The sequence below is a fragment of the Phascolarctos cinereus genome, unplaced genomic scaffold (genome assembly GCF_003287225.1).
Source record: "Phascolarctos cinereus isolate Bilbo 61053 unplaced genomic scaffold, phaCin_HiC Scaffold_3;HRSCAF=262, whole genome shotgun sequence".
NCBI classification, from domain to species: Eukaryota; Metazoa; Chordata; class Mammalia; order Diprotodontia; family Phascolarctidae; genus Phascolarctos; species Phascolarctos cinereus.
Genome location: NW_027555736.1, coordinates 163,661,938 through 163,689,359, shown reverse-complemented (window position 1 = coordinate 163,689,359; position 27,422 = coordinate 163,661,938). Strand labels below are relative to the sequence as shown.

General features: G+C 41.0%; 1 protein-coding gene across 1 annotated transcript in view; it reads left to right on the top strand.

Annotated features, from left to right (window-relative positions):
• SLC27A2 (solute carrier family 27 member 2) overlaps positions 1 to 27,422 on the top strand; it is a 67,839-nt gene that overhangs the window by 28,981 nt on the left and 11,436 nt on the right. Inside the window, exons 3-5 of the mRNA XM_020979384.2 lie at positions 7,286 to 7,444; positions 11,646 to 11,770; positions 25,607 to 25,801. Of these exons, the coding sequence (XP_020835043.1) occupies positions 7,286 to 7,444; positions 11,646 to 11,770; positions 25,607 to 25,801 (479 nt within the window). The remainder of the gene's footprint in view (positions 1 to 7,285; positions 7,445 to 11,645; positions 11,771 to 25,606; positions 25,802 to 27,422) is intronic.

Genomic DNA, 27,422 nt, shown 5'->3' with positions numbered 1-27,422 from the left:
TTCTGGATGGGGAGATAGCGTGTACACTCAAATACATAAAATAAATGCGAGGTAATTTCAATGGGGAGGCGCTAGCAGTTGGGAGAGAAAGGAATCAAGAAAGGCTTCCTGTAGGAATTAGTGTTTGATCTAAATTCTGAAGGAAGCTAGGAATTCTAAGAGACAGAAGTGAGAAGGGTATTCATTCCAGGGATGGGACAGCCTGTACTAAGTGCCAGACAAGTTGGTACACTGATAAAATTACAGAGCTTTCAAATATTTGTGCCTTCATACTTTAATATCTCAATAGTGGAACCATGGTTTCATGAATGTAGGCACTCTTTCTGGTGGTGCAGATTGCAACCCATCTACATCTACATCTTCTTACCCTGTTTGACCCCTGTTTCTATCCTCCCATAAATCCACTACCAAATGCACTACAGCAGCCTTTCTTTAGATCTTCTAACACTGTACAAATACCATTTCAGCTGTCAGGCTCTCCATACATGATTGGCCTCCTCCATTTCCTAGAAAATAGATTTTATCCCATTTCTTTCACACAACTCAACACGTATTGCAAGCTTTTTTCAGAGATGGTAGTGTTTTGTGATTTGCAGCCGTGAAACATCACAAGTACCGGTCACAAGACCTCAATGTGGATTTCTGTTTGGCAAAATTTGAATGATTTGAGGGCAAAATGTCTAAAATACAACACAGTGTATTACTGAATCTAGTAACTTATAGGGCGAAAACCATGAAGACAAGAAAGTAAGGCCAGAACAAGGGTCATTAACCAGGAGCACAGTGAGAAATGGAAGGAGGCTTTGGTGAGACAAAGAATAGGTTTGGGTGACATGAGACAGAGAAATGAAAATATGGGAGATTATGATCAGAATGGTAAATTCAGAGTTCTAAAATTATGAAGGTGACATAGTTATTAGTGATGATGTATCTATAACATGACCAACACTGTGAGTGGCTGAGGAGGAGTCACAAGTAAAGGTCATAGGCAACTAGGTAGTACAGTGGATGGTACATTGGACCTGGAGACCAGAAGACCTGAGTTCAAATTTAACGTAAGACACTTCCAGCTGTGTGGTCCTGGACAAGTCACTTAACTTCTGTCTGCCTTAGTCTCTTCAAAATAAAGATAATAAATAATAAATATATAATATAAATAATAAATAATAACACCTACCTCTCAGGGTTGTTGTGAAGATAAAATGAGATGATATTTGTAAAGCACTTGGAACAGTGCCTGTCATATAGTAGGTGCTTTTGTTCCCTTCCCCCCTCCCCCCTCCCCCCCCAGCAGATTGAAGCACTAGGATGCTAGTATGTTTGAAGGGACAACCAATATTTATATTGAAATCCCTAAATGTATAGAAATGGATCAATTGGAGAGAGTGAAAGATTGTGAACCAGGTATTAAACTCTTCGAGAAAGAAGAAAGGGGGAGAAGTTAGGTGGTGCAATGGATAGATCACTGGCCCTGGAGTCAGGAGGACCTGAGTTCAAATGTGGCCTCAGACACTTACTAGCTGTCATGACCCTATGGATGGATGGATGGATGGAAGGAAGGAAGGAAGGAGGAGGAAAGGCTATCTTGAAGCCAGGAAATCACAGATACAGATGGATGGAGCAAGCTCTTATAGAAAGAGAAGTTGCTGAATTGTGGTGGCAGAGGGAGGGTCTGGAAATTACAGTAGGCAACAAGAAGTCTGTCACTTCCTCTTCCTGGCCTAGGCGATCAGGCAACACCATGGGAGGAAAAAACAATCAGCATTGCAGAGTGAGAATAGCCAAAGACAGACTGTTTCCTAGAGGGAACCAGGTTTCTGTGAATAATGGAAGGTTCAAGGAGATACCAAAGAAAATCTTGAAGATGAAAGGAAGTTTGTTAATCATCAAGCATCAGTTCTTCAGGGAACAATAGAAGGAAAGAGAAATGGAACTAGGTTGTAGAAAGATTGAGCTAGATGAGGACAAGAGTATGAAGTGAAGTAGGTCAGTAGATAGAGAGACAGAGAGATTGATCAATAAATAGATATATTGAGCATTTATTAAACACTCAGTATGTGCCGAGCACTATGCTAAGCATTGGGGATACACATATATATGAAAAAAGACAGTCCCTAACCACTAAGAGTTTATAGTATAAAGAGGAAAAATAATACAGAAAAGGTAGCTGAAAAACAGCAAGGGAGTGCTGATGGAGAAGAGATAGTAGAAGAATCCAAAGAGTTAGACCTGGATCTGAGCGAGAAATAAGCATGGCTGGTCTGGGCACGTCCTTAGAAGCATCTTTAGATCGAGAAGCCTGCTAGTGTAGAAATAGAAAAGTGCGTGGAGTACATGGAGATAGAAAAGGAATGGAGCCAGGAAAGAAATGAGCGCGAAAGGGGAAGAAGTTTCGTCCAAGGAGACAGTGACTCCAAATCACTAGGAAGAGTGGAAGAAGTCCACATCTGCTATCCAGATGTGTCAGTTGGTTGGAGTCTCCATCCATAGGGTCTTTTGGTGCTAAAAGACAGCACTGGCGTGCTGATCCTTCTCCACACACCAAGGAGCTGAGGATGGGGGGGGGTGGCAGTCAATAAACGTTTATTAACCATGCATTATGTGCCAGCCACTGTGCCAAGGCAGGTAGTTAAGGTCCATAGATCTGTATTCCCAGGGACTGGACTGAATTAACAAATGGTACCAGCTCAGTAATTGTATCCCAGAAAGGCAAGTGATAAAATATACCCAAAAGATATATCAGAAGTAAAACGAGAACAGATGGTACAGTTGACTTGGGATCTGAAATCCTAATCAGTTTGGCATACAATCTGGCGTCCAACATCTGGCCAGAGTTGCACTAAGCCTGGGGTCCCAGCCTTTCTTTGCTACCTATATCCCTCTAGGATTTATAAGGGCAAGGTCCTCATAGTTGTCCCTCTCTATTTTAACATCTTTTTCTGGTCCTAGTTCTTTGGCGCTCTTTGGAAATGGTGGATATTTGTAAAGTAGATGGTCCTACATGCAGCTTGGAAACTCCCTCCACCTCAGAGACCGTGTGTCCTCTCACATTTGGAAGCAGGTCTCTTCCTACCTACATGTTCCAGAAATCCTCTGTGAATAAGAGGGGATGGGACAAAAATTAAATGGAGACATGACTTACTTGCCCACTCACTTTATCTTTTGAGGGCTGCTTCCTCTCCCCACTCCATACCTCAAAACCCTTCACCAGCCTCTCCTCACTTACTCTTGTCTCTGAAGAAAAGTTGGCCCTTCATTGCCAAAGTCAATTGCTTTACCAGTACCCTTGAGCCTCTCCCTTTCTGTTTCCTACAGTTTGCCAGTCAGTCAACAAGCATTTATTACGCACTTACTATATGTCAGGCACTATGCTAAGTTCTGGGAGATACAAAGAAAGGCAAAAACAGTCCTTGACCTCAAGGAGCTTATGTTCTTTTTTTAAATTAAATTTTATTTTTGTCAGTCAGTAAGAATCTGACTTCTCTCCCTCCCATTCCCCTCACCACCATCACACTTGTGAGAAAGAAAGAAAAATAAAACCCCTATGACAAAAACGTATAGCCAAACAAAACAAATTTCTGCATTAGGCACATCCCAGAAAAAGATTTGTGAAAATGTGCTTTCTGAATCCATCACCTCTGTGTTAGGAGGCGAATAGTATGTTTCATCATGAGTCCTCTAGAATCATGGTTAGTCAGTGTTGATCAGAGTTCTTGTGAAGTCTCAAAGTTGTTTGACTTTACAATATTGCTATAATTGTATGAATTGTTATCTTAGTCCTGCTCACATCAGTTTTTACAAGACTTCCTAGGTTTCTCTAAAACTGCACCCTTCATTATTTCCATCCCCTCAATACTATGTCCTAGGTCTCCTTACTCTTTGATTGTCAAAAACCTTAAAATGATTGTCTACCCTAGCTGCCTTTTTACTTACCACCCACTTTCTTTTCAATCCCTTGAAGTTTGGCTGCTGACCCTACTACTTGCTCTCTCCAAGTTTACCAAATACGTCTTTAGGGTTTTGTTTATAGATAGATAGATAGATAGATAGATAGATAGATAGATAGATAGAGAGAGAGAGAGGTAGATAGATAGATAGATGGATGGACATAGACACACACACAAACATATATATCTATATATATGTCACTATGTTGAGGTACATTTATAAGTTTTAATAGATTAAAAACTGCATCAGGACTTTTAGAACACCCTCCCTATGTGGAACAATTTGGATTTTTCTCTTCATGTTAACTATTCAAGAACAAGCAGAAAGATGACTCACTTTGTGACTCTGAGCCACCTAATTTAGTACCAAAAGTAAAAAGGATTATGCAAGTCCCTGTAGTAAAGGGAAGAGAGTTTTTCTAATTGACAGGGGGTTCCAGTACAAGCCTATTCTGCATTTTTTGTTGGGTTAAATAAAACCAGTACTATATTTGATGTCTTGTTAGCCTGAGTGCTTACAAGGAAAGCCGAGGCCCTTTTAGGGAGGGCAAAACAAGCCCAGATACTGATGTTTCCAAGGTTTTCCCTGGGTGTGGACATGAGCCAAAGAGATCTTGCGAAATCTGTCCCTTCTTTCTCTCTGCCACTGCTACCACTTAAAAAGAATTATACCCATCAGTCATGTGAGGAACCCAGTTGACACATGAGTTCCACTAGGGTGAGACAGTTGACTCTTCCAGGAAGGATATGAACTTTGAGTTGTTTTTGAAGTACATTTTGTTCCCAACCTACAAACCCATACCTGAACAGGAATTTCCCTCCCCTCCACACACTTAGTATCCCAAATGAAGTGCTCCTTTAGCCTCTACTCTGCAAAGGTTTTTAAATAAATTGTTTTCCCATAAAAACTGGTAAGGTTTCTAGGCCAGCCTACAATAGTCTATTTAATTGGTAATGTATCCGAAATGTAGTATTGTGCTATGGAACCTAACTGCCCTATAGGAACAAAGTTCTATTGGAAAATGCATTTTTTACTAATTAGAGTTTGAGTTTGGCACTCTGTCTCTCAGACCACTCCTTCCATCTGTAATCCATGACTCTATGGGGATATGGAGTTGATTCAGCAGGGCCTACTGGCTATATCAACCCACAAAACCCTTTCCTTCTCCTAGACTAGCTCCTCAGCTTCATTGTTTTCCCTTTCCTTTCTTTTCCGGTTCTTAAGGTCAGGTCCTATTATTTCCTTTTCCTGAGGATAAATTTGTGTTTAAAAAAACTCACTGCCCTACTTCCTTCTGCCCACTTGCCTTCTCTTTTCTCACTCAGACATCGTGTGGAAAACCGTAGGGCAGGGCACAAAAGACTGAATTTCAGTGCAAAACCTAATAGAGCCTCAGCATTGAACCTCACAGGTCATACAGTCCAACCCATACCTAAACGGAATTCCCCTCCCCTCCACACACGCACACACATACACAATGTGCTTAACAAGTGTCTGTTCAGCTCTCCTGAAAGGCTAGGGGCGGGGGAGGACTCATTCATGCCTACGGTGGCCCGTTTATCCTGGCGTCATCCTTGCTTGTTAGAGCTTCCTGTAGAAGGCGTACTTGATCTGTGTCTTAAGAAAAAGAGACTTTGTGAGGCAGAAGGGGGAAGGGAGAGTATTCCAGGAACTGGGGAGAGCAAGTGATGAGGCATAGAGATGGAGTGTTGTTTGTGTGTGAGGACAAGAGAAGCTAGTCTGGCTGGACCGCAGAGCGTAGGAAGAGAGTAAAGTCCACTGAGGCCGGAAAGACAAACTAAGCAGTAGAATTTATGTTTGATTCTCGAGGCAACAGGAATACACCGGAGTTGATTAAATAGGAACATAGTGAGTTTCTGGTTCATCTAGTTTGAAATATCCAATAGAAAACTAGTGAGGCAGTATTGTGTCTCTGGGGAGAGAGTAGGTCTGGAAATCATGGTCATAGAGATGATAATTAAACACATAGAATTGATGAGGTCATCGAGAAAGACTCCAGAGAAAAGTAGGAGGTCAGAGCCTTAGGAATACTCACAGCTTGCAGACATGATTTGGACAATGAACCAGCGAAGGAAACTGAGAAGAAGCAGTCAGACAGGTTGGAGGAGAACCAGGAGAGAGAAGAGACACAAAAACCCAGAGAGGAGAGGGTATCCAGGTGAAAACTATGGGTCATCAGTATTAAATCCTGCAGATAAGTTGAGAAGGGGACAGCTAAGTGGCACGGTGGATGGAGTGCTGGGTCTAGAGTAAGGAAGACTCATCTTTCTGAGTTCAAATCTGGCCTCAGACACTTAAACTAACTGTGTGACCCTGGGCAAGTCATTTAACCCTGTTTGCTGCAGTTTGCTCATCTATAAAATGAGGTAGAGAAGGAGATAGCAAACCACTCCAGTATCTTTGCCAAGAAAAAGAGTCATGGCTTACAGATGGAGAGAGTAGTCAGGGAGACAGAGTTCCAGACTCGTACTCTAATTAGTAGAAAATGCATTTTCCAATAGAACTTTTTTCCCATAGGGCAGTTAGGTTCCATAGCACAATCTTACATTTCAGATGCATTATCAATTAGACTGTTGTAGGCTGGCCTAGAAACCTCACCAGTTTTTATGTTTTTTGTGGGAAAACAACTTACATAAAAACTTTTGTAGAAGCCAAAAGAGCACTCATTAGGGATATTATGTGTCAAAAGAGGCAGGCATGACTGAAAAAAAGGCTTAACAACAACAGCAAGGTTGAGAAGGATGAGAAAAGACCATCAGATTGGGCAATTGATAACTTTTTGGTAACTTTGATGGGATAGTCTGATGAAGGTTTTTGAAGAATGAGGAGACTTGGGTATGTTTGCTAAGTCTTATAAAGTGTAGAACTTACTGTGTTTGCTACCTCCCTTACCTCTTGCCTGCTTCCCACTCCTCCCCTTGCAGCTTCCTGTTACCTCCAGGATCAAATATAAACTCTTCTGTTTCTCATTGAAAGCTCTTTATAATCTGGTCCCTTCCTATTTTCTGATTTTCTTGCACTGAGGTCACATTTGAACTCAGGTCTTCCTGACCAGGTCCAGCATTCTATTCACTGCACCACCCAGCTGCCTTCAATGCATTATAATGAAGAGCAAATGAGATATGGTATTGAATGTACTTTGCAAACACTAAAATGCTATATAAATGTCATCTGTTACTACATGCACCTACCTCCTCACAAGATTGTTATGAGGAAAGTGCTTTGCAAATCTTAAAGCACTATATGTGTGAATTGTGATATGTCTGCAGTTGAGTTCCCTCAGCCTGTTCGGTCTTTCTGCTGTGTCTTTGCAAAGGTCTCCCCAAAGCTGCAGTGATCAATCATCGGCGCATATGGTATGCCACTGGCATCTTCCAAGCAAGCGATATCAATTCAGAGGATGTGATCTATACTCCTCTGCCAATGTATCACAGCGCTGCCCTCTTGATTGGATTACATGGATGCATTTTAAAAGGTAAGCTTGTACTTTTCAAGTGTTAGTGTTCGGTCAACACCTACACCTCAAAAGAACCAACATAAAAGGGCATGTGGTTTAATGTAAAGATTACTGAGTTGAGGGTCAGATCATAAATCATAAAAAAGTTATTCTCAAAGAGTGTGTTGTGAGTTTCATTTAGGTGTGCCTGGGAAAATCTACCCTACACCCAAAGACTTCCGTGTTCCCCAGTCTCCATCCCCAACTGCAGTTGGCCAGTCGTTTTCCCCCCTGGATTGCTGTTGGGGTGATCACAATGACTCTCTGATTCAAGGTCTAGGGAAGTAAAGAAAGAGGATGACAAAGTGGAAGACAGGCAAGAAAAGGCAGAGGAATCCCAAGGCCTAGGCAAGTGAGGGGCATGGAGACCCAGCTGCCCAAATAGCCTTATTTGTGCCAACTTAAAGATTCAGTGTGCCAGAATTCCTCGTGGCAGAAAATGCTGTGTTGAGAGCAAAAAGAAATTTGAGAACCACCATCATAAGGATTTGCAATTGGAAGGGATGATAGAAATCATCTAGTCCCACCTCTCCATTTTACAAAGGAGGAAACCAAGGCACTGAAAGGAAGCAATTTGACCAGTGTTGTTAAACAGCTGGCTTCCAGTTCAGTGTTCTCGGTCTGAGCCCTAGTTCTGCTGCTTATTAGATATGTGATCTTGGGGCAAGTCCCTTTACCTTTCTAAGGCTCAGTTTACAAGTCTGTAAATTGTGGGGCAATGATATATGTGTTACCTACTTCATAGGGTCATTGAGGGGAAAGAGCTTCTTTGTAAGCTGTAAGATTCTTCATAAACTTTGAACTCCTGGTATTGCCATTGTCCCCTGTTGTCTCTGACAGGAGAAAGTGGCTAATCGAGTGTTATGTACCCTCCTGAAACAAAAACAAAGGGTTCTCAATTTTTCTCATCCTTCAGTTTCTAGTATTGCTGTTGCTCAGTCGTTTCTGAATTTATGTGACCCCTTTGGGGTTTTCTTGACGGAGATACTGGAGTGGTTTGCCATTTCCTTTTCCAACTCATTTTACAGATGAGGAAACTGAGGCAAACAAGGTTAAACAACTTGCACAGGGTCGCACAGCTAGTAAGTATCTGAGGCATAACTCAGGTCTTCCTGACTCAAGGGCCAGTGGTCTCTCCACCATGCTCCTTAGTTGCCCTGGTTTTAATATGCAGCTCCTTAGAATACTTTAAGAAAATTATATCATATGTTAAGGTAGAAGATGCTCTGAAATGCTTTAGGGCCCTGTCCATGTTTAAAAACAATTTATAAACTCCAGAGCCTCTTACATAACCATTTCCAGAAGCCTTTCATTGTTTCCCACTGACATCAGGGTCTAATTTCTCCCTCATTGCATCCCTTTCTACTTTATGACAATAGGGTACCTGCTACAGCTTTCCTAAAGAACTCCCAAGTGTAGTGAGGATGCCCTGGTCACCATATCCAGTTCAGTGCAGTACAATTCAACAAGCTTGTACTGAGTGCGTACTGAGCCAGTCAATCATTCAATAAATATTTATTAAGCATTTACCATTTGCCAAGCCCTGTGCTAATTATGCTCTTGAGATACCAAGAAAGGCAGCAGATAGTCTCTACTCTTAAAGTATTTACAGTCTTATGGGACCATCTTGTGCTGGAGACACAATGGAAAGTGAGGCCTGTCCTTAAGTTGCTGCTGACAGTTAACTGAAGGGATGAAGCATGTACCCTAGGTAATTTCTTGTTGTTTTATTGGAAGAGAAAACTCCCTCTGCCAATGCAAATCAACACATGGTATGACGTCATTATAGTCTTAAGAGAGTTTGCTGAAAGCACTGAGTGGTTAGGGGCATGATAGAGAAATCAGAGAATACCTCCATCCATCCAAAAAAAAAAAAGAAAAGAAAAGAAACTGGCACTACGTTCTGGTACCTTGGTTCAGAGGTTGCTGAAGAAAGTTGCAGCTGTGACTTGCAAAAATCATGTTACGTTTATATCAATCAAGGGCCTTCTATGTGCCAGGCACTGCTAAGCACCAAGGATACAAAAGGAGGCAAAAGACATTCCCAACCCTCAATGAGTTTACAATCTGGTTTCATGCACATTTTCCTAATTCATCAGGGTTGGCCTTACTTAGAGTGTACTGTACTTTCAGGGCTCCCACCAGCAAGAAAGCTGTAGTCCAAGATGACTCTGGAAAATAGATTTCTTATCCCTGCCTGCTGCTAGGTGGTCATCTCATTGAAGGTGGTCATCTTGTCTCCTCATGAGGCAATATATTTGGATTGAGTGCTGGACTTGGAATCAGGAAGAACTGTCCACATTCTACCTCTTAGACTTACCAGCTGAGTAACTGTGGGCAGATCACCAAACCCCTCTACAACTCAGTTTCCTCATTTGTAAAATGGAGATGACAACACTTGTCATATTTTCCTCACTGGGTTATTGTGTGGCTCTAATGAGGCAATATGGCAAACTTTAAAGGGCTATTTAAGCAGTTGTTATTATCTTCGGCAAATAATAACTAGCATTGATATTCAGAGCTTAAAGGATTGCAAAGCACTTTACATCTGTTATTATCTCATTTAGGTGCCATGGTCTTTTCATTGTCACAAGTCCTTTTCAAATGGTTACACTCACTTGAGTAAAGGGTTGTAATCTTGCTTTCTATCTGTCAAGGAAAAAAAAAGGGTTTCACCTGGAATACCATCCCCACTCTTCCCTGAGAAGCTAAGCCAAGCACATTCTGTATACCAGGGTATACTCGTATACCTCTGTGCAGGGATTTGTTCTGTGAAGTTTGGATTCAGTTAAAGGGCCTTGACCTAGAGGGCCACATGTGGCCTTGAGGCTGCTGGTTCCGCACCCCTGCTCTGTACCATGAGAGGCTCCATAGGGGAACATTAATAGAGATTTTTTGTAAAGATCCTAACTTCAGGCCTTGGGATTTTATGTATCAGGAAGGACAAAGATCAAACAATAAACAGAAATGTATTTTTTCTGACATTTTAGTCCATTCACATAAATAGTATTTTCCTAGCCCTGGTACAGAAATCCTATTTCCTGTCGGTAGATATGATTAAAATTGCTTGTCATTCTTATGGAGATTTCTAGATTCATGCAGAGCTTGACTTTCCAATCTTTTCCTTAAATAAGTCATAAAACTGGAATTCAGATATGTGCCGATAGAGAACAGTTGCAAATTACATACCTTTGCTGCTGTGGCAACCCTCAACCCTGAAAATATGCATGCATTTTCTGTTGAGTGTTATTAGAAGGTCAAGTGTCTTTTTAAGCCTCCTGTAAACACAAGAATAATGTTTCTTTCTTGCTTATATAACAGCCAGTCCTAGTCATGTGTCACAAAATGCTAGATCCAGAAGGGACTTGCAAGATTTCCGAATTCAACTCTCATTTGATAGATGAGGAAACAGTCCCAGAGTTAGTTAGTCAGGTTAAGTGATTTGCCCAAGGTTCTTTGCTTAGGTTAAATTTACCTAGTTAATGTACAAATTAGGAAAGTCGATTGAAATCCCTTTGCAGAGCCTCTTCTTACTACACACAGGCTACTTTGAAAGAAAAAAGAGCACTGGGATTTGTTTTGTTTCTAAATTTAATGCAATCCCGTAAAAGGTTTATCCTTCCACCAGTGCAAATAGAACTTGCAGACCTCTTAGTAGAGATAGTCTGCATGAGATGCCAAACATTCGTTACCTGGTGGCCAACCTTCTAGTTAGTAAAGAGCATCTCAGAAATTAGTTAAATTGGATCTCAGATGACAAACCTTCCATTGCTGGACCCAGACTTAGAGTCTTTCCAGCTTGATAGAGGACCTGCCAGAAATTCCATTCAACTGGCAAAGCCTCTGGGAACCCAGAGTCACCTCCATGCCATGACAAGATTCCATAATAGAACTTTAGTTAGGTCTTTCTGTGAAGACCCTGTCTTTAAGCTTTGGGATGTTATGAATCAGGAAGGATAAAGATCAAACAATAAACAAAAATGTATTTCTAAGCATCATCTTTTTTTTTCTAAGATTCCTATTGAACTGTGGTAAATAGATATAGGAAGATGTTAATATTTGAATTTTCACTTCTCAAAGAAAATAATAAAAAATTTAATTGGAAAGAATGCACGAAAACACCTTTGGGTTTCTTTACTGCTCTCTTATATGGCAATTCTTCATCTTCTCTGGTTTGTAGGTGCTACCTTAGCTTTACGTACCAAATTTTCAGCCAGCCAGTTCTGGGAAGACTGCAGAAAATACAAAGTGACAGTCATACAGTACATTGGTGAGCTGCTGCGGTATTTGTGCAACGTACCCGAGGTAAATCCACACATGCCCAAAATGTTGACACACCTTGATATATGTTGACATACCCTGATATGGTACTCTGCTGTGTGCCAGAAGATTGTTGTACATGTTGGTAACTTGAGCTGAAATTAGCATCACCTTTCTTCATCTGCAAGATCTACTTTATGGCTGAACCACCAGAACTTCTAACTTACTGACTGATGTTCATCAGCTAGGAGCCATAAGGTTAGGAGTCACAGCTGGACCAGGGCAACAGTGAGCATATACAAGTTACTCATTCTAGGCCTGTAATCCTAGGGGGGCATATCAGAGTAGGTTAGATTCAGGAACCCTGTAATGGTTTTCTCAAGATGCTTTTTCCTTCAGTTGCTATTCATTCAATCCTCCCCAAATGAACCTTTCCCTTTCCCACATCCAAATCTTTGCTCATGTCATTCTTTTCACCTGAAAAGCCATCCTTACCATCACTGCCTGTAAAATTCTTCTCATTCTTTAGATCCAGCTTTATTTCTTTCATGAAGCCTCCTCTAATCATTTGAACCAGAGCTGAGCTCTCCCTCCCATGAATTTCTGTAATATTTTATACCACTCTCATTTATTACAATACCATTGGGCCATCTTTTGTTTCAATTCTTACCTAGCCCTTAATCATCAAATAAGCGTGGCCTCAGACAAAGTGAGACCTGGGAAAGACCTTAATTTAGAAAGGCCAACATCACCCATTGCATCCTGACTCCAATCCGGGCATTCTATTCACTGTACCACCTATCTGTGATTCTGTGATCCTGTGAACAAGAAACAGGTGGTAAGGCTGGGTCCTTTCAAAAGAGAAGCGATGTCCTGGAAGTCAGGCCACCAAATCAGTGAATGTTGTAAAGGTGTAAAATACCAGTTATTTCATGTTGACTGTTCAGAAGGTTTGCCAGGTGTCATTTAGGTAAAGCCCAGGACAGCATCCTTGGCAAAAAGGCTCCAACCTCTCAGTATCTGCTTATTTTATGACTGATGTTCTTTCACAGTAGTATCCCACTTGGCTTACAAGGTCATATTTTTCTTGATTAAAATACAGTAGCCCATATGGTCCCCATCTGTTGATCTTTTCTTCTCTACCTGTAATGCACCAGCCTGTCAGCTACCAGTCTCTTGGGAGAGTCTTTGTTGTTCTTATTAGTTCTAATGGGAGCTCCCTCAGTACTTCAGAATAATAAACTTGTTTATGCTTAACTATCTCCAAGCACTACACAAACCTTATTAATGTGTTGCATCTCAAACCTGCTGAAAAATTAGGGCAGAATGATCGATAGTTTGTCTTTAGAATAATTCCACTGATTTAGTGGTCAAACCCCCTGACATCCACTGCTGCAGAAATAGACATGTCTTCTTGCATCAGAATATAAACTTCTTAAGGAAGGAATCATCTTACTTGCTTGTGTTTATCTCCAGTGCTTGAACATAATAAGCCTTAATAAATGCTCTATCTTCTCTATCAATCTATCCATCTACCTAGATGCAGAGAGTGTACCAACCTGAGGAGAGATCTTCCTTGCCTTTTACTGGTTTTTGTGTAGGGCCTTTAGCTTCTCACAAAGAATTTTTGAATATTATAGGCTCTGATCAGAATCCCAGAGGAATGCTTTTAAAAATTAGTGGACAGCCACTAGGTCATAATTCTCATCCAAATAGGAAACCTACATCTCAGAATCTTAGAGTTGAAAAAGACAAGGTTATTGAGTTTAAGAATGTCAAACCCAGATCTCTGTTTAGCACAACTCCTTCCCCTCCAGATAATAACATGCAGTCCTTTATCCTTTTGATAACAAGTCTTTGTGAATGGGAAAAAATGTATAGATGGAAGTGATTAGATTAATTCAAATAAATGTCTTTTTGAGTTTGAGACCTTTGGCCTAGTCAAGCCTCCCATCCAATGCAAGAATTACTCTTCCAGAATTTCTACCATGATCTCATTCTAGCATTTGGTAGCTTTCCCTTGTTGTTGACTTGTTTCAGACATGTCTGCTTCTTCTCGGCGCTATTTGGGGTTTTCTTGGCAAAGATACTGGAGTGGTTTGCCATTTCCTTCTTTGGCTCATTTGGCAGATGAGGAAACTGAAGCAAATGGGGTTAAGTGACTTGCCCAGGGTCACACAGCTAGTAAGTTTCTCAGGCCAGATTTGAACTCAGGAAGAGGAGTCTTCCTGACTCTAGGCCCAGCAATCCATCCACTGCCCCACCCAGCTTTTCCTTTCTCTTCCTCCTATGTTCTACACCTGGAAACCTTGTTATTTCCCCACTCTCTGTGCCTTTACTCCAGTCTCTTGACAAACTGGTGACCCTTCTCTTTGCCAAAGTCAACCTCTTCCACTTGTACCTTTGATTTCCCCTCCTCTCATCCAAGAGGTTGTCCCTTTGACCCTGTCCTCTTCTCCCAAAGTGCTAATTATAATAAGCTTTATGAGTCACTCGTGTAAGAGATGCCCACTCTTCTTCAATCCTCAGTTTCTTTCAATCTTCTTTCTTATGGATTTATCCAGTGTTAAAGCTTCTCCTGCCATCAGGAAATTCCATTTCTGGCATGTTGTAGCCTCCGCCTCAAAGGCCTCCCAGGTCCTCTGAAACTTTTGGGACTCAAAAGTTACAAGTGTCCCTCAGTCTTGGACAGAATCCCATTAGGGCAAACTTGCTTAATCACATTCTATCTACATTGGGAGCAGCAGTGAGGTTACCAAAAATAACACCAAAGTAGAGAAGGATCCATCCTTCCTCACCCTTCATATTATGCCACTGGGGAAGCCATAGCCAAGAGAGTTCAGCCAGAAGTTGTCTTCCCTTTTAAATGGTCCACTGGGTCATTAGCTCTTCTAATGGCTCAGTAGCCAATTAGAGGGCTTTTCATTGCTTCAAATTATGAACTCTTTCTGAATTATGAATTATCTGTCAAAGTCAGAAGCCAGTTCCAGAACACAATAGACCAAGAATATCTACCCACATTCACAGTGATATCAAATTCAAATAGAAATGGATCTCTGCAGGCTGCAAATTGACTTAGAAAATCACAAATTAACATTATCTATGTTGTATCTTTATTTTGATAAACATTTCCCAATTCATTTTAATCTAGTTTGGGCTACACCCTGCAAGTTTGATATCTCTGTTGCAAGGGATGATCCCTATAGACTCAAGTAGCTTTGCTACCTTTGAAAAGGGAAATAATATAGAGGCAACACCATAAAAGAGAGTTGCCTTGAGCTCAGTTACCTCATTCTGAATATCCACCTTCTCTTTAAATATCATACTTCAGTAGAAAACAGAAAAATTGGTAAGCAGACAAAGCCATGGTCCCCAGTCAATCAGCAAACATTTATTAAGTGCCCTCCTTTATGCCAGGCATAGTGCTAGTTGCTGGGGACACAAGCAAAAAAATCCCCACCCTCAAAGAGATTACATTCTAATGAGGAAGAAGACAAATGCATGTGTGTTTATGTGTGTATGTATATTCAATATAAAGTCAATGAATATAACAGACAAATACAGAATAGTTTGGGAGAGAGGGCTCTAACAGATGAGGTGATCAAGAGAGGTCTCATGTAAAAAATGTTGCTTTAGCTACATCTGAAAAGGAAGAAAGGGACTCTTATGAGGCAGAGGCCAGGAAGGAGTACATTCCAGGCATGTGGGGTCACCAGAAGCACAAAGACAGGAGATAGAATGTCTCATGTGAGGAACATAAGAACATGTGAGAGAGGGCCAGTGTGACTGGATTTCCAAGTGCTTGAGGAAGAATCATGTCCAATAAGACTGGAGAGATAGGTTAGGGCCAGGTAACAAAGGGCTTTGTTTTTATTTTGGGGGGAAGCAATTAGGATTAAGTGACTTGCCCAGGGTCACACAGCTAGTAAGTGTCTGAGGTCAAATTTGAACTCAGGTCCTCCTGACTCCAGGGCCAGTGCTCTATCCACTGTGCCACCTAAATGCCCCTAAAAGGACTTTAAAAATGGAGAGCTTATATTTGATCATAGAAGAAATAAGAAACTGATGGAATTGGTGGAGTAGGAAAGTCACGTGGTTAATCCATGCTTAAGGAAAGTTACTTTAGCAGCAGTGTGCTAGATGGACTGCAGTGGTGATAGACTAGAACCAGGGTGACCAATTAGGCTGCTGCTGCTGCTGATGATGATGATGATGCTATCCAACACCTAACATTTTTATAGTACTTACTGTGTACCAGGCACTGTCCCAGGAGTTTTCCAATTATCATCTTATTTGGTCCTCACAACAGCCCTGAGAGGTAGTTGATATTATTATCCCCATTTTACAGATAAGGAAACCGAAGCAGACGTTAAATGACTTGCCTAGGATCACACAGCTAATAAGTGTCTGAAGTTGGATTAGAATTCAGATCTTCCTGACTTCAAGGCCAGCACTCTATCCACCACACTACAAATCATTCCAACAATTTAGGCAAGAGGTAATGAAGGCCTGAATGAAGGTGGTAGCTGTGTAATAAATCAGATGCAAAAGAGCTTGTGGAGACTTGACAGCTGATTGGATATATGGGGTGAGGGAGGATGAGGGACACCGCAGTGGCAAATGGCTGGACGTTAACCTGATCCCTTCCAAACATTTATTTTGTCTGTTAACAGTTTTCCTCAAAGGTTTTCCTCCCAGATTTGCTACAGCTGAAATTAGCTGACCAATAAAGGTTTCTATTTTGAAGAACTTATTCCAAGAGGAAAATTAAGCAGCTGCTGTAAGTGAAGATGAGAACCTGTTATAGATATGGAAATAAAACAACTTCACAATCGGGTTGGCTTCACAAGCAGGCAATCATGCAATCAACAAACATGTATTAAGCACCTGTTGTGGGCTAAGCACTTTGCAAGGTGCTGTAAATACAGATATAAAGGGGGAATCTCCACCTTCAAGGACCGTACATTCTAACAAACTAAGGAAACAGGAAAATGTTGTCATGTTGTTGTCAAACATCTGTTTGTCAAAACAGCTGCTGCCAAAAGATTGGAAGTCAGAAAAACCTGTATCTGTATCCTGCCTCTGCCTCTCAGTTGTTGTGTATCTATGTTTTCACGTAATGAGATCTGAATTTGAAGTCAAAGATGATGACTTCAAATCCCAGCTCTGACACGTACTAGCTGTGTGATCTTAGACAAGTGACCTCTGTCCTTTGAGCCTCAAGTTTCTTCATCTGTAAAACAGGGGAAATAATGCCTACAGCACTCATCTCTTGGACTTGTCAAGAGGGTTAAATGAGGGAGGGATCTCAAATGGTAAAGTGCTTTGAAAATCTTAAGGAACTCTATAAATGCCATCTATTATTATGCTGAAGTAGAACAGGAGAAGCTGATTTGGAACTGGAGGACCTAGGTTCACATCTAAGCTTACTTACTGCCTTTGTGACCTTGGGTAAATCACTTCAGCTCTCTGGGTCTCAGTTTCCTCATCTCTAAAATGAGGGGGATTAGACTAGATGACTTAAAAGGTCCCTAAGTCTGTTTTTGTGTGAGCCTGAGATTACTACTGGAATGGTTCTTTGGTCATTACTTTGGTGAGAAAGCAGCATAACAGAAGAAGAACTGAAGACTTGGGTACCTCCTGAACATGGTCACTAGGTGTTTACACTTCACTGGCCAAACATTAGCTCTGGAGGAGGGCCTGTTTTTCCTGAGGTCTTCTCAAGTTGTCTTAGGAGGACAACTGATTTACACCTTTATTTTTGCTGCTCTATGTTCATTTTGTGATGATGTTCTGTCTGTGGAGGAAATTGGAAGAGCCTGGAAATTTCTGACCTATTCTGCCATCTTCCCAAAATGCCCTTTTGCAGCTCAGTTTTCTGGATTCTAACAGTTCCTAAGAAGAAGTAGCATAGAAAAAGAAGGCAATGCATGGATAATCTGACCTGTTCCCATTTGGAACTGACTCATGTTTATGTTACCAGATACCTCCATTAGAACTACCAAGAGCTCTTGGCACATAGCGATATCAAGTTTGTTGGTTGGTCAGGTTTTTTTGTTTGTTTATTGGGGAGGATGGAGTAAGACCACACTTCTCATTTTATTGATATAGAGAACTTCTGGTAAGGAAATTAGATAACCTTGGAAAAGCATTACAGGTAGAGAAGAAAAGATCAACAGATGGGGACCATATGGGCTACTGTATTTTAATCAAGAAAAATATGACCTTGTAAGCCAAGTGGGATACTACTGTGAAAGAACATCAGTCATAAAATAAGCAGATACTGAGAGGTTGGAGCCTTTTTGCCAAGGATGCTGTCCTGGGCTTTACCTAAATGACACCTGGCAAACCTTCTGAACAGTCAACATGAAATAACTGGTATTTTACACCTTTACAACATTCACTGATTTGGTGGCCTGACTTCCAGGACATCGCTTCTCTTTTGAAAGGACCCAGCCTTACCACCTGTTTCTTGTTCACAGGATCACAGAATCACAGATAGGTGGTACAGTGAATAGAATGCCCGGATTGGAGTCAGGATGCAATGGGTGATGTTGGCCTTTCTAAATTAAGGTCTTTCCCAGGTCTCACTTTGTCTGAGGCCACGCTTATTTGATGATTAAGGGCTAGGTAAGAATTGAAACAAAAGATGGCCCAATGGTATTGTAATAAATGAGAGTGGTATAAAATATTACAGAAATTCATGGGAGGGAGAGCTCAGCTCTGGTTCAAATGATTAGAGGAGGCTTCATGAAAGAAATAAAGCTGGATCTAAAGAATGAGAAGAATTTTACAGGCAGTGATGGTAAGGATGGCTTTTCAGGTGAAAAGAATGACATGAGCAAAGATTTGGATGTGGGAAAGGGAAAGGTTCATTTGAGGAGGATTGAATTGCCCCTACCAATGGAGTGTAATAACTGCTCTGCAAACTTAGAGAGTTTCCTGTTGGACTTAGAAGTTCAATGAGATAACCAGGGTCACACAGGGAATATATGTCAGAACCCAAGTTCTTTCTCACTCTGAAACTGCCTCCCTTTTTCTTATTCCCAGTTTTTAGCCTTTTTCTTCTCTATTTTTTACTTTCTATATCTCTTCTCCTTTCCCATCTTATTCTATCTTTTCTCCTATTTCCTTTTCTGTTTCTCTTCTGATCTTTCATCTCCTCAGTTGACCTTGCTGCTTTTCCAAGGTTATCTAAGTAAATCCAATTTCCCTCTCAGGAAATATGCTGAAGGCGTAATAGCAGATAAAGAAGACATGCTTAACACTCCAGTCTCCCTCCCAAAACATAATCCTACAAATAGAAGAAAAGAAACCCAGGCAACATCCTTTCTGACCTAGCAATGTCATTGCCTCAGCTGGGAAATCTGCAGAAGTGGAGTTCCACCAAGAGACAGAAATAAAAAGATGCAATGCACAGAACAGGTGTTCTGGGTGCGTGGGAAGCAGGCAGTGCCTCACAGGTGCAGAGCTTACTTACGGTTAGGAGTGAGCAAGAGCTTACAGTCACAATACCGCAGGCTCAATTTTCATCATATAACACAGGGATCATTTTACACGCTTACACAGGATTAAGAATCTTAAGTGGAAAATATGTACAGATGCACACTTCTGGGGAGCCTATGCCCTTCTCCCATGCCTGGTTCCCACCTAAGCCTACACTTGCCAATATCTGATTTTTTTTCACTCCTTATGCTACTCCAAATAAATAAATGTTTCTTGATTGATTGATTGATTGCTCTCCATCAGGGAGTTGGCTTAGTTTTCCTCCAGCCCCACTGCGAGAGCTTCTCCTTCCTCTCAATAGGACACTGTCATTCAGACTGTCACGGCTCCCTCTGCCCAAAACTGACTTCCTCCCACTCCCCACTCCCACTGCCTTTCTCCTCTAATCAAAAACTATGCATTTCATGTTACAATTAAAGAAAGAGGATTCAAATGTAGGTGCTTCTAGAAGAAGTAACTGTGACTTAAATACAGACTGAAGTATGGCAGATTCTATGATGGGAAGGTAAAGTACCTGTAATCTTGGATAAATTTCACATTTACTAATCTGTGTACTTGTTTTCCCCCCAATGAAATATAAGCATCCTGAGGGCAGGGCCGTTTTGTTTTGGGTTCTATATCTCTAGCATCTAACACAGTGGCTGGTATATAACAGTCACTTAAATGCTTAATTAAATGAATGAATAAGGGGACATTCTGCTAGTCCCTCCCCTCTAATATGTGTGTGTGTGTGTGTGTGTGTGTGTGTGTATTTTAAGTAGTTTTTTATTTTTAATTTATGGAATAAAACAAGCATTTTAATAACAGTATCATTTTGAAAAAAGGTGATTGCACATGAAATTTCAAGTCTACTATGTAGTACATAGTTATTTGTATGTTGTCTCTCCCATTAAAATATGAGCTCCTTGAGAGCACAGACTGTGTGTTTTTACCTTTCTTTATATGCTCCACACTTTTCTCAGTACCTGGCACTTAGTAAAGTTTGATCAATGGTGTTGACTGACCTATGTCAAGAGAAAGAATGAAAACAAATTTTCCTACTTTACAATCTGCCCCACCATACACAAACACTTGTTAATATAAACCCTCCTTTTAGTCTGTAGCATTTAAACAAGTCTTTTCCTAGTGCTTATTTATAGCAAAGCATATTCCTCCTAGGCTACCTGAGGCATCTGGGAGATGGCTTCCTCTCATTCTTCCTGTCCCGTTCCATTGGGACAGTATTATAGTCCTGGCTTTGCCTCTAATGAGCTGGGTAACCTTGGTTTAAGTCACTTGACCTCTCCATAATGTGAAAGGGTTGGGCTAGCTGATCTCTAAGTTCCTTTGTAGCTTGAATAGTCTTTGATTCTATTTTTAGGTAACTCTGTGCTAGTTGAATACCTCTCCCATAGGGCTATGATCTCCAGTTTTCCTCTTGGTTATCCAGGACTTAGCAGAATCCCTGACACACAGTAGATGCTCTTAATTCTAATGCCTTTCCTCTATTGATTAGGTCCTATTTATCATGTATGGGCCACTAGTGGCATGGTGGGTAGAGTGCCTAGCCTCAGACACTTGGTAGCTGTGTGACTTTGGGCAAATCACTTAACCCTGTTTGCCTCAGTTTCCTCATCTGTAAAATGATCTGGAGAAGGAAATAGCAAATTATTCCAGTATCTTTGCATAGAAAACCCTAAACAGGGTCACAGAGAGTCAGAGGTGACTCAACAGTATTTATCCTGTATATAGCTTACTTTGTATATATTTGTTTGCATGTTGTCACCCCCATGGGATTGTAAACTCCTTCAGGGCAGTCACCTTCATGAGATTATAAACTCTTTTTGCCTCTTTTTGTGTCCCTATCACTTAGCATAATGCCTGGCACATAGTAAGTGTTTAATAAATGTTGATTGATTGACTGATCATCTGTCAAAGTAGCTACTTTGGTTTGTCCAAGCTAAAAGGAACTAGCTGTACAGGCCCTACTGGTAATTGTTCTGCAACTTAAAAGTATGATGGGGTAGGATTCTGCCATCTATCCCTTTGTCTCTGCTCACACAACAAGCATCATAAATCAGGTTCTCATCACCTCTCAAGTGGATTACTGAAATAGCCTTCTTATTGTCTCCCTGCTTCCATTCTCTCTTATCCCCTATCCTAAGCAGCTAGGTGGCACAGTGGATAGAGAGGTAGGCCTGGAGTCAGGAGGACCTGAGTTCAAATGTGACCTCAGACACTTACTAAGCTGTGTGACTCTAGGCAAGTCACTTAACCCTGTTTACCTCGGTTGCTCATCTATAAAATGAGGTGGAGAAGGAAACGGCAAACCACTCTAGTATCTTTACCAAGAAAATCACAAATGACAACACCAAGAGTCAGACACGACTGAAAAAAAACTCAACAACCTCTCTGATCCATTTAATCCACCTAGCTGTCAAACAGGCATTCCTAAAGTACATGTCTGACCATGGCATTCCCTGCTCAAGGAGCTTCATGCCATGCCATTGCTTTTTTTTTAAAAAAAGAAGCACTTCTGTTTAGCCTTTAAAGCTTTCACTGCCTGATTCAAGTCTATCTTCCTAGGCTTGTTATACATCAGTCTCCCTCACACACTCACACTTTGGTCCCATTGATTTTTTTTTTAATCTCATTTCCTTTATTTTTTTTCCTTTTTTTAAATATAAATTTATTTATTTTTAGCTTTCAACATTCACTCCCACAAGTTTTTGAATTCCAAATTTATACCCCATCTCCCCCGCTCCTCCCACCCCAAGATGGTATGCATTCTGAATATCCCTTCCCCTAGTCTGTCCTCTCTTCTATCTCTCTCCCCTTCTCTTATCCCCTTCCCCTTCTATTTTCCTGTAGGGCAGGATAGACTTCTGTACCCCATTTCCTGTATTTCTTATTTCCCAGTAGCATGTGAAAACATTTTTTTAAACATATGTTTTCAAAACTTTAGGTTTCAAATTTTCTCTTCCTCCCTCCCCACTCACCCTCATTGAAAAGGCAAGCAACTCAATATAGGTTGTACATGTGCAGTTATGCAAAACACATCCATAGTAGACATGTTGTGAAAAACTAACTCTATTTCCCTTAATCCTATCCTGCCCTCCCATTTATTCTATTCTTTCTTTTGACCCTGTCCCTCCTCAGAAGTATTTGCTTCTGATTACCCTGTTTCCCAATCTGCCCTCCTCTCTATCATCCCCCTGCTCTCTTGTCCCCTTCTCCCCTATTTTCCTGTAGGGTAAGACAGATTTCCATACCCAATTGAATGTGTATGTTATTCCCTCCTTAAGCCAAATCCTATGAGAATAAGATTCACTCATTCTCTCTCACCTTCCCCATTTCCCCTCCACTGTAAGAGACTTTTCTTTTCTGTTTTTTTTTGTGAGATAATTTACCCCATTCTACCTCTCCCTTTATTCTTCTCCTAGTATAATCCTCTCTCATCCCTTAATTTTATTCTCCAGATATGACCCCTTAATCTTCAACTCACCCTGTGCCCTCTCTCTATCTATCTACATATACATACATATAATTTTTTTCCTCCAACTACCCTAATACTGACAAAGGTCTCATGAGTTATAAATATCATCTTTCCATGCAGGAATGTAAACAGTTCAATCTTAATAAGTCTCTTATGATTTCTCTTTCCTGTTTACCTCTTCATGTTCCACTTGAGTCCTGTATTTGAAAGTCAAATTTTCTATTCAGCTCTGGTCTTTTCATCAAGAATGCTTGAAAGTCCTCTATTTCACTGAATGACCATTTTTTCCCCTGAAGGATTATACTCAGTTTTGCTGGGTAGGTGATTCTTGGTTGTAATCCTATCTCCTTTGCCCTCCTGAATATTATATTCCATGCCCTGGTCCTTTAATGTAGAAGCTGCTAAATCTTGTGTTATCCTGATTGTGTTTCCACAGTACTTGAATTCCTTCTGGCAGCTTGTAATATTTTCTCCTTGACCTGGGAACTCTGGAATTTGGCTACAATATTCCTAGGAGTTTTCCTTTGGGGATCTCTTTCAGGAGGAGATCTGTGGATTCTTTCAATTTCTATTTTGCCCTCTGGTTCTAAATATCAGGGCAGTTTTCCTTGATAATTTCTTGAAAGATGATGTCTAGGCCTTTTTTTGATCATGGCTTTCAGATAGTCCAATAATTTTTAAATTCTCTCTCCTGGATCTATTTTCCAGGTCAGTTGTTTTTCCAATGAGATATTTCACATTGTTCTAATTTTTCATTCTTTTGGATTTGTTCTACTGTGTCTTGATTTCTCATAAAGTCACTATCTTCCAATTGCTCTATTCTAATTTTTAAGGAAGTATTTTCTTCAGTAATCTTTTGGACTTCCTTTTCCATTTGGCCAATTTTGCTTTTTAGGGCATTCTTCTTCATTGGCTTTTTGGACCTCTTTTGCCATTTGGGTTAGGCTTTTTTTAAGGTGTTATTTTCTTCAGTATTTTTTGGGTCTCCTTTAGCAAGCTGTTGACTTGTTTTTCATGATTTTCTTGCATCACTCTCAGTTTTTCCTCTACTTCCCTTACTTGCTTCTCAAAATCCCTTTTGAGCTCTTCCAAGGCCTGGGACTGATTCATATTTTTCTTGGAGGCTTTGGATGTAGGAGCTCTGACTTGTTGTCTTCTTCTGGTTGTATATTTTGATCTTCTTTTCACCAAAGTAAGATAATATAGTCTGACTGTTTTTGCGCTGCTTGCTCACGATCCCAGCCAATTACTTGAGTTTTAAACTCTTTGTTAAGGTAAGAGTCTGCTTCCAATGTGGAGAATGTATTGTCCCAAGCTTCAGGGGTTTGTAAGCTGTTTTCAGAGATACTTGTAGGGACCTGTAAATTTTCAGTTCTTCCAAGGTGGTATGATATGGGGCAAGGTGTTTACTCCTTTCCTGGCCTGTATTCCTTTCTGTCCTGTAACTGTGAGGAGGGTTCCTTTCCACAGCCACTCCAAGCTGTACCATGCCAGCGTTCCTCCTCACCCTAGCACCACCACCCAGAACTGTGACCCAGATCCAAACAGGGGCAAAGCAAGAGATTCCTGCCTCAGCACTGGCAAAGAGATCCCTGCAATCCCCCTCTGATCAGCCACTCGATTCCCCCTCAGACTGTGGGCCAGAAGCTCAGGAGGCAGCTGTCCCCCCAGGGCCACACTCTCTGAGCAGCCACTGGATTCCCCCTCTGTCTGTGGGCCGGAAGCTCGGGAAGCAGCTGCCCCCCCACCCAGGGCCATGCTCCTGGGGAATGGAGCTGAAACCCCACCTTCCTGTCTCAGTACCGACAGAAACAGACTTTTGCCACTGACCTTCTAAGTTGTCTTTGGCATTCGTGGATTGAGAAGTCTGGAAACCTCCACAGCTGCCCACGATTCAGTCCTCTGAGGCCTGTTCCAGGTTCACTGCGGCCTGTGTGCCCACGCTATACTGCGCTCCCAGCCCGGCCCGATACACCTTTCTGATCAATCATTCAGGTTGTCTTGGGCTGGAAATTTGTTTCACTCTGTTTTTTTGTGGGTTCTGCTGCTTCAGAATTTGTTCAGAGCCATTTTTTACGAGTATTTGGAGGGGTTTTGGGGAGAGAGCTCAAGCAAGTCACTGCTTTCACTCCGCCATCCCCCATTGATTTTGTATGCATGACATTCCATCTCCTGAGTCTGTGATTTGCACAGGCCACCCCTTGTGCCTAAAATTTTTTCCCTCCTCACCTCTGTCTCTTGGAATACCAGTCTCCTTTGGGGATCAAACCCCACTTCCTTCAAGAGGTCTCTCTTAAATTCCTCGGTTGTTAGTGTGCCCCACCCTACCCCACCTCCATCACTTTGTGGTTTTGTATATATTCTGTTATTTATCTGTATATATTGTTATTTACTTCTCCCTCTTATGCTACATCTCTTCAGTAGATAGAATGTATGCTCCTTGAGGGCAGAGACTGTCTCATTTTTGAATCTGTATCCTCAGGGCCTGGCCTTAATAAAGACTTAATAAAGACTTGGTTGTTTGGAGGGAAAAAAAGAAAAAATGAGCTCAGTGAACAGCTAGACCATTTTGGCTGAGATGTAAAGTGGACGCAGAGGAATGGTATGAGATGGGGTCCAGAAAACTAGCTTTGTGGTTCTTACTTTGTGTTTCTACCTCAACAAATGGTAGGTTTTTTCTTTTCCAGGTACTGCCGTTACAATAGTCCTTCAGGTGGCCTTCCCTTGTGGTCTGGATTTGAAGTCCTTTATCTCTCATTTCAGCCCATTCTACCTCTGTATTAAAAGATTGCATGGCAGATTCAGGTCATCACTAACATGGAACCTAAAAAGTATGCTGCTATTTGTCTCAGTCCCCAGAAGTGTCTTCATTCCATGACCTTTACCTGTTCTCCCCACAGAAACCCAATGATCGTGATCACAGAGTGAGAATGGCAGTGGGTAATGGCTTGCGAGAAGATATTTGGAGGGAATTCATCCGCCGATTTGGAGACATTCATATTTATGAATTCTATGCCTCCACTGAAGGAAATATAGGATTTTTAAATTACCCAAGAAAGATTGGTGCTGTGGGAAGACTAAACATTTTGCAGAAGGTAAGAAGAAAAAATAATGAGGACAATAAATGGATTTAGTAAAGACTTATCTAAGGATACGCAAGACCTCTTTAAAGACAATTTTAAAACTTGGATGTCCAAACTTAAGGAAGACCTGAAAAACTGGGCAAACAATTGATGTTCATGTGTGGGCCAACTTCATATAGTAAAAATGATAATAGTTCCCCAATTTAATTTACTTTTAATGCACTACCAATAAAAATATCAAGGGGCTTCTTAATAGAACTAGATAAACATAATGCAATATATATTGAAAAACAAGTGGAGGCCAGGTGTGACACACAGCTGTAGTCTCTGTCCTGAGAGGTTGAGGCTGGTGGATCACGTGAGGTTGGATGACCTGAGCTACACAGGGCGATAGCCATTTGAATGTGTAAAGTAAAGTGGCACCCATATGGTGAGTCTCCATCAGCAAGGGGCTAGCAGGCCACCTAAGGAGCCAGCCCAGGTTGAGAGTGGAGCATGTCAAAGGTTCTGTTTCTGGTCAGTAGCGAATAGCTGGTGTGCTTCTAATCTGTGAAGCATAGGAAGACCCAGTCCGAAAAAAGAGAAAAGAAAGGAGAGAGGGAGGAAGGATGGAAGATCAAAAATATTGAGGGGCACCTGGAATAGAAAAGCTAGTGAAAGTGGTTTTGTACCATAATACTTTCTGAAACATTACAGAAGGTGAAAAAATTATTTCAAGCCTCTATGATTAAAGCTAACTTTCAGATATTTCTTTGGGACTATTTCAGAATCACTTTATCCTCAGAACATGACAATTGCTGTACTACATCAACTCAGGCCAGTAGTCTGTCTCTGACAGTGGCATCAAGAGATATATTATAAAAGGTCCTAGATGTTTTCCATCATGCCAACCTTGAAAAGTTAAGGATAGGCTCCTTTCCCATTGTGTGCCCCCATCTTAATTTTCATTTATAACTAACAATGGATCTATCATTCATCAATTTGTCTAAAACATTACTAAATTATTGTTTGTATTTCTAGACTGTAACATTTCTTGATACCTCTTGAGAGGTGGTAAGGAGTGGTAGATAGAGTCATAAAGACCAAAATTGAAATCTTTCCTCTGTGTAGCCAGGATACAATTCATGCATCTTCTCAATGTCAAAGTAGCTTTCTAAGACTATAAGTTGGAGAAGAGTTGCCAATCTACACTGACGGATGGACTTTTCCCTACCAGGAATTCCCCATACCAATAAATTACAGGTCCAGACCAAAAAACCAGAAACAAAAAACCCATTTCTTAAGGTAGAAAAATCCTATAGGTTCATAACTTTCTCTATTAAGTAATACTTACTGATCCTAAATGTACTTCTTTCAAGCTTCAAAGTAACTTTATCCTTAGTTCTGGTGACCTGGTATTTGGTGAGCAAGTCTGTATTCAGCCATTAAGACTGTAGTCTGGAATTGTACCCCACTCCCCTTAAGTCATCATCTCTTCAGACTGGAAAGTGCTGGTTTTTGTCAGACCACTCTTTAATATCAGACCTTCCTTTCCCTAAGTTGTTTGGTACTAAGATCGTAGATCTAGAATTAGAAGAGATCTCAGAGGTCATGCAGTCCTACCTCCTTACTTTACAAATGAAGAAACAGAGTT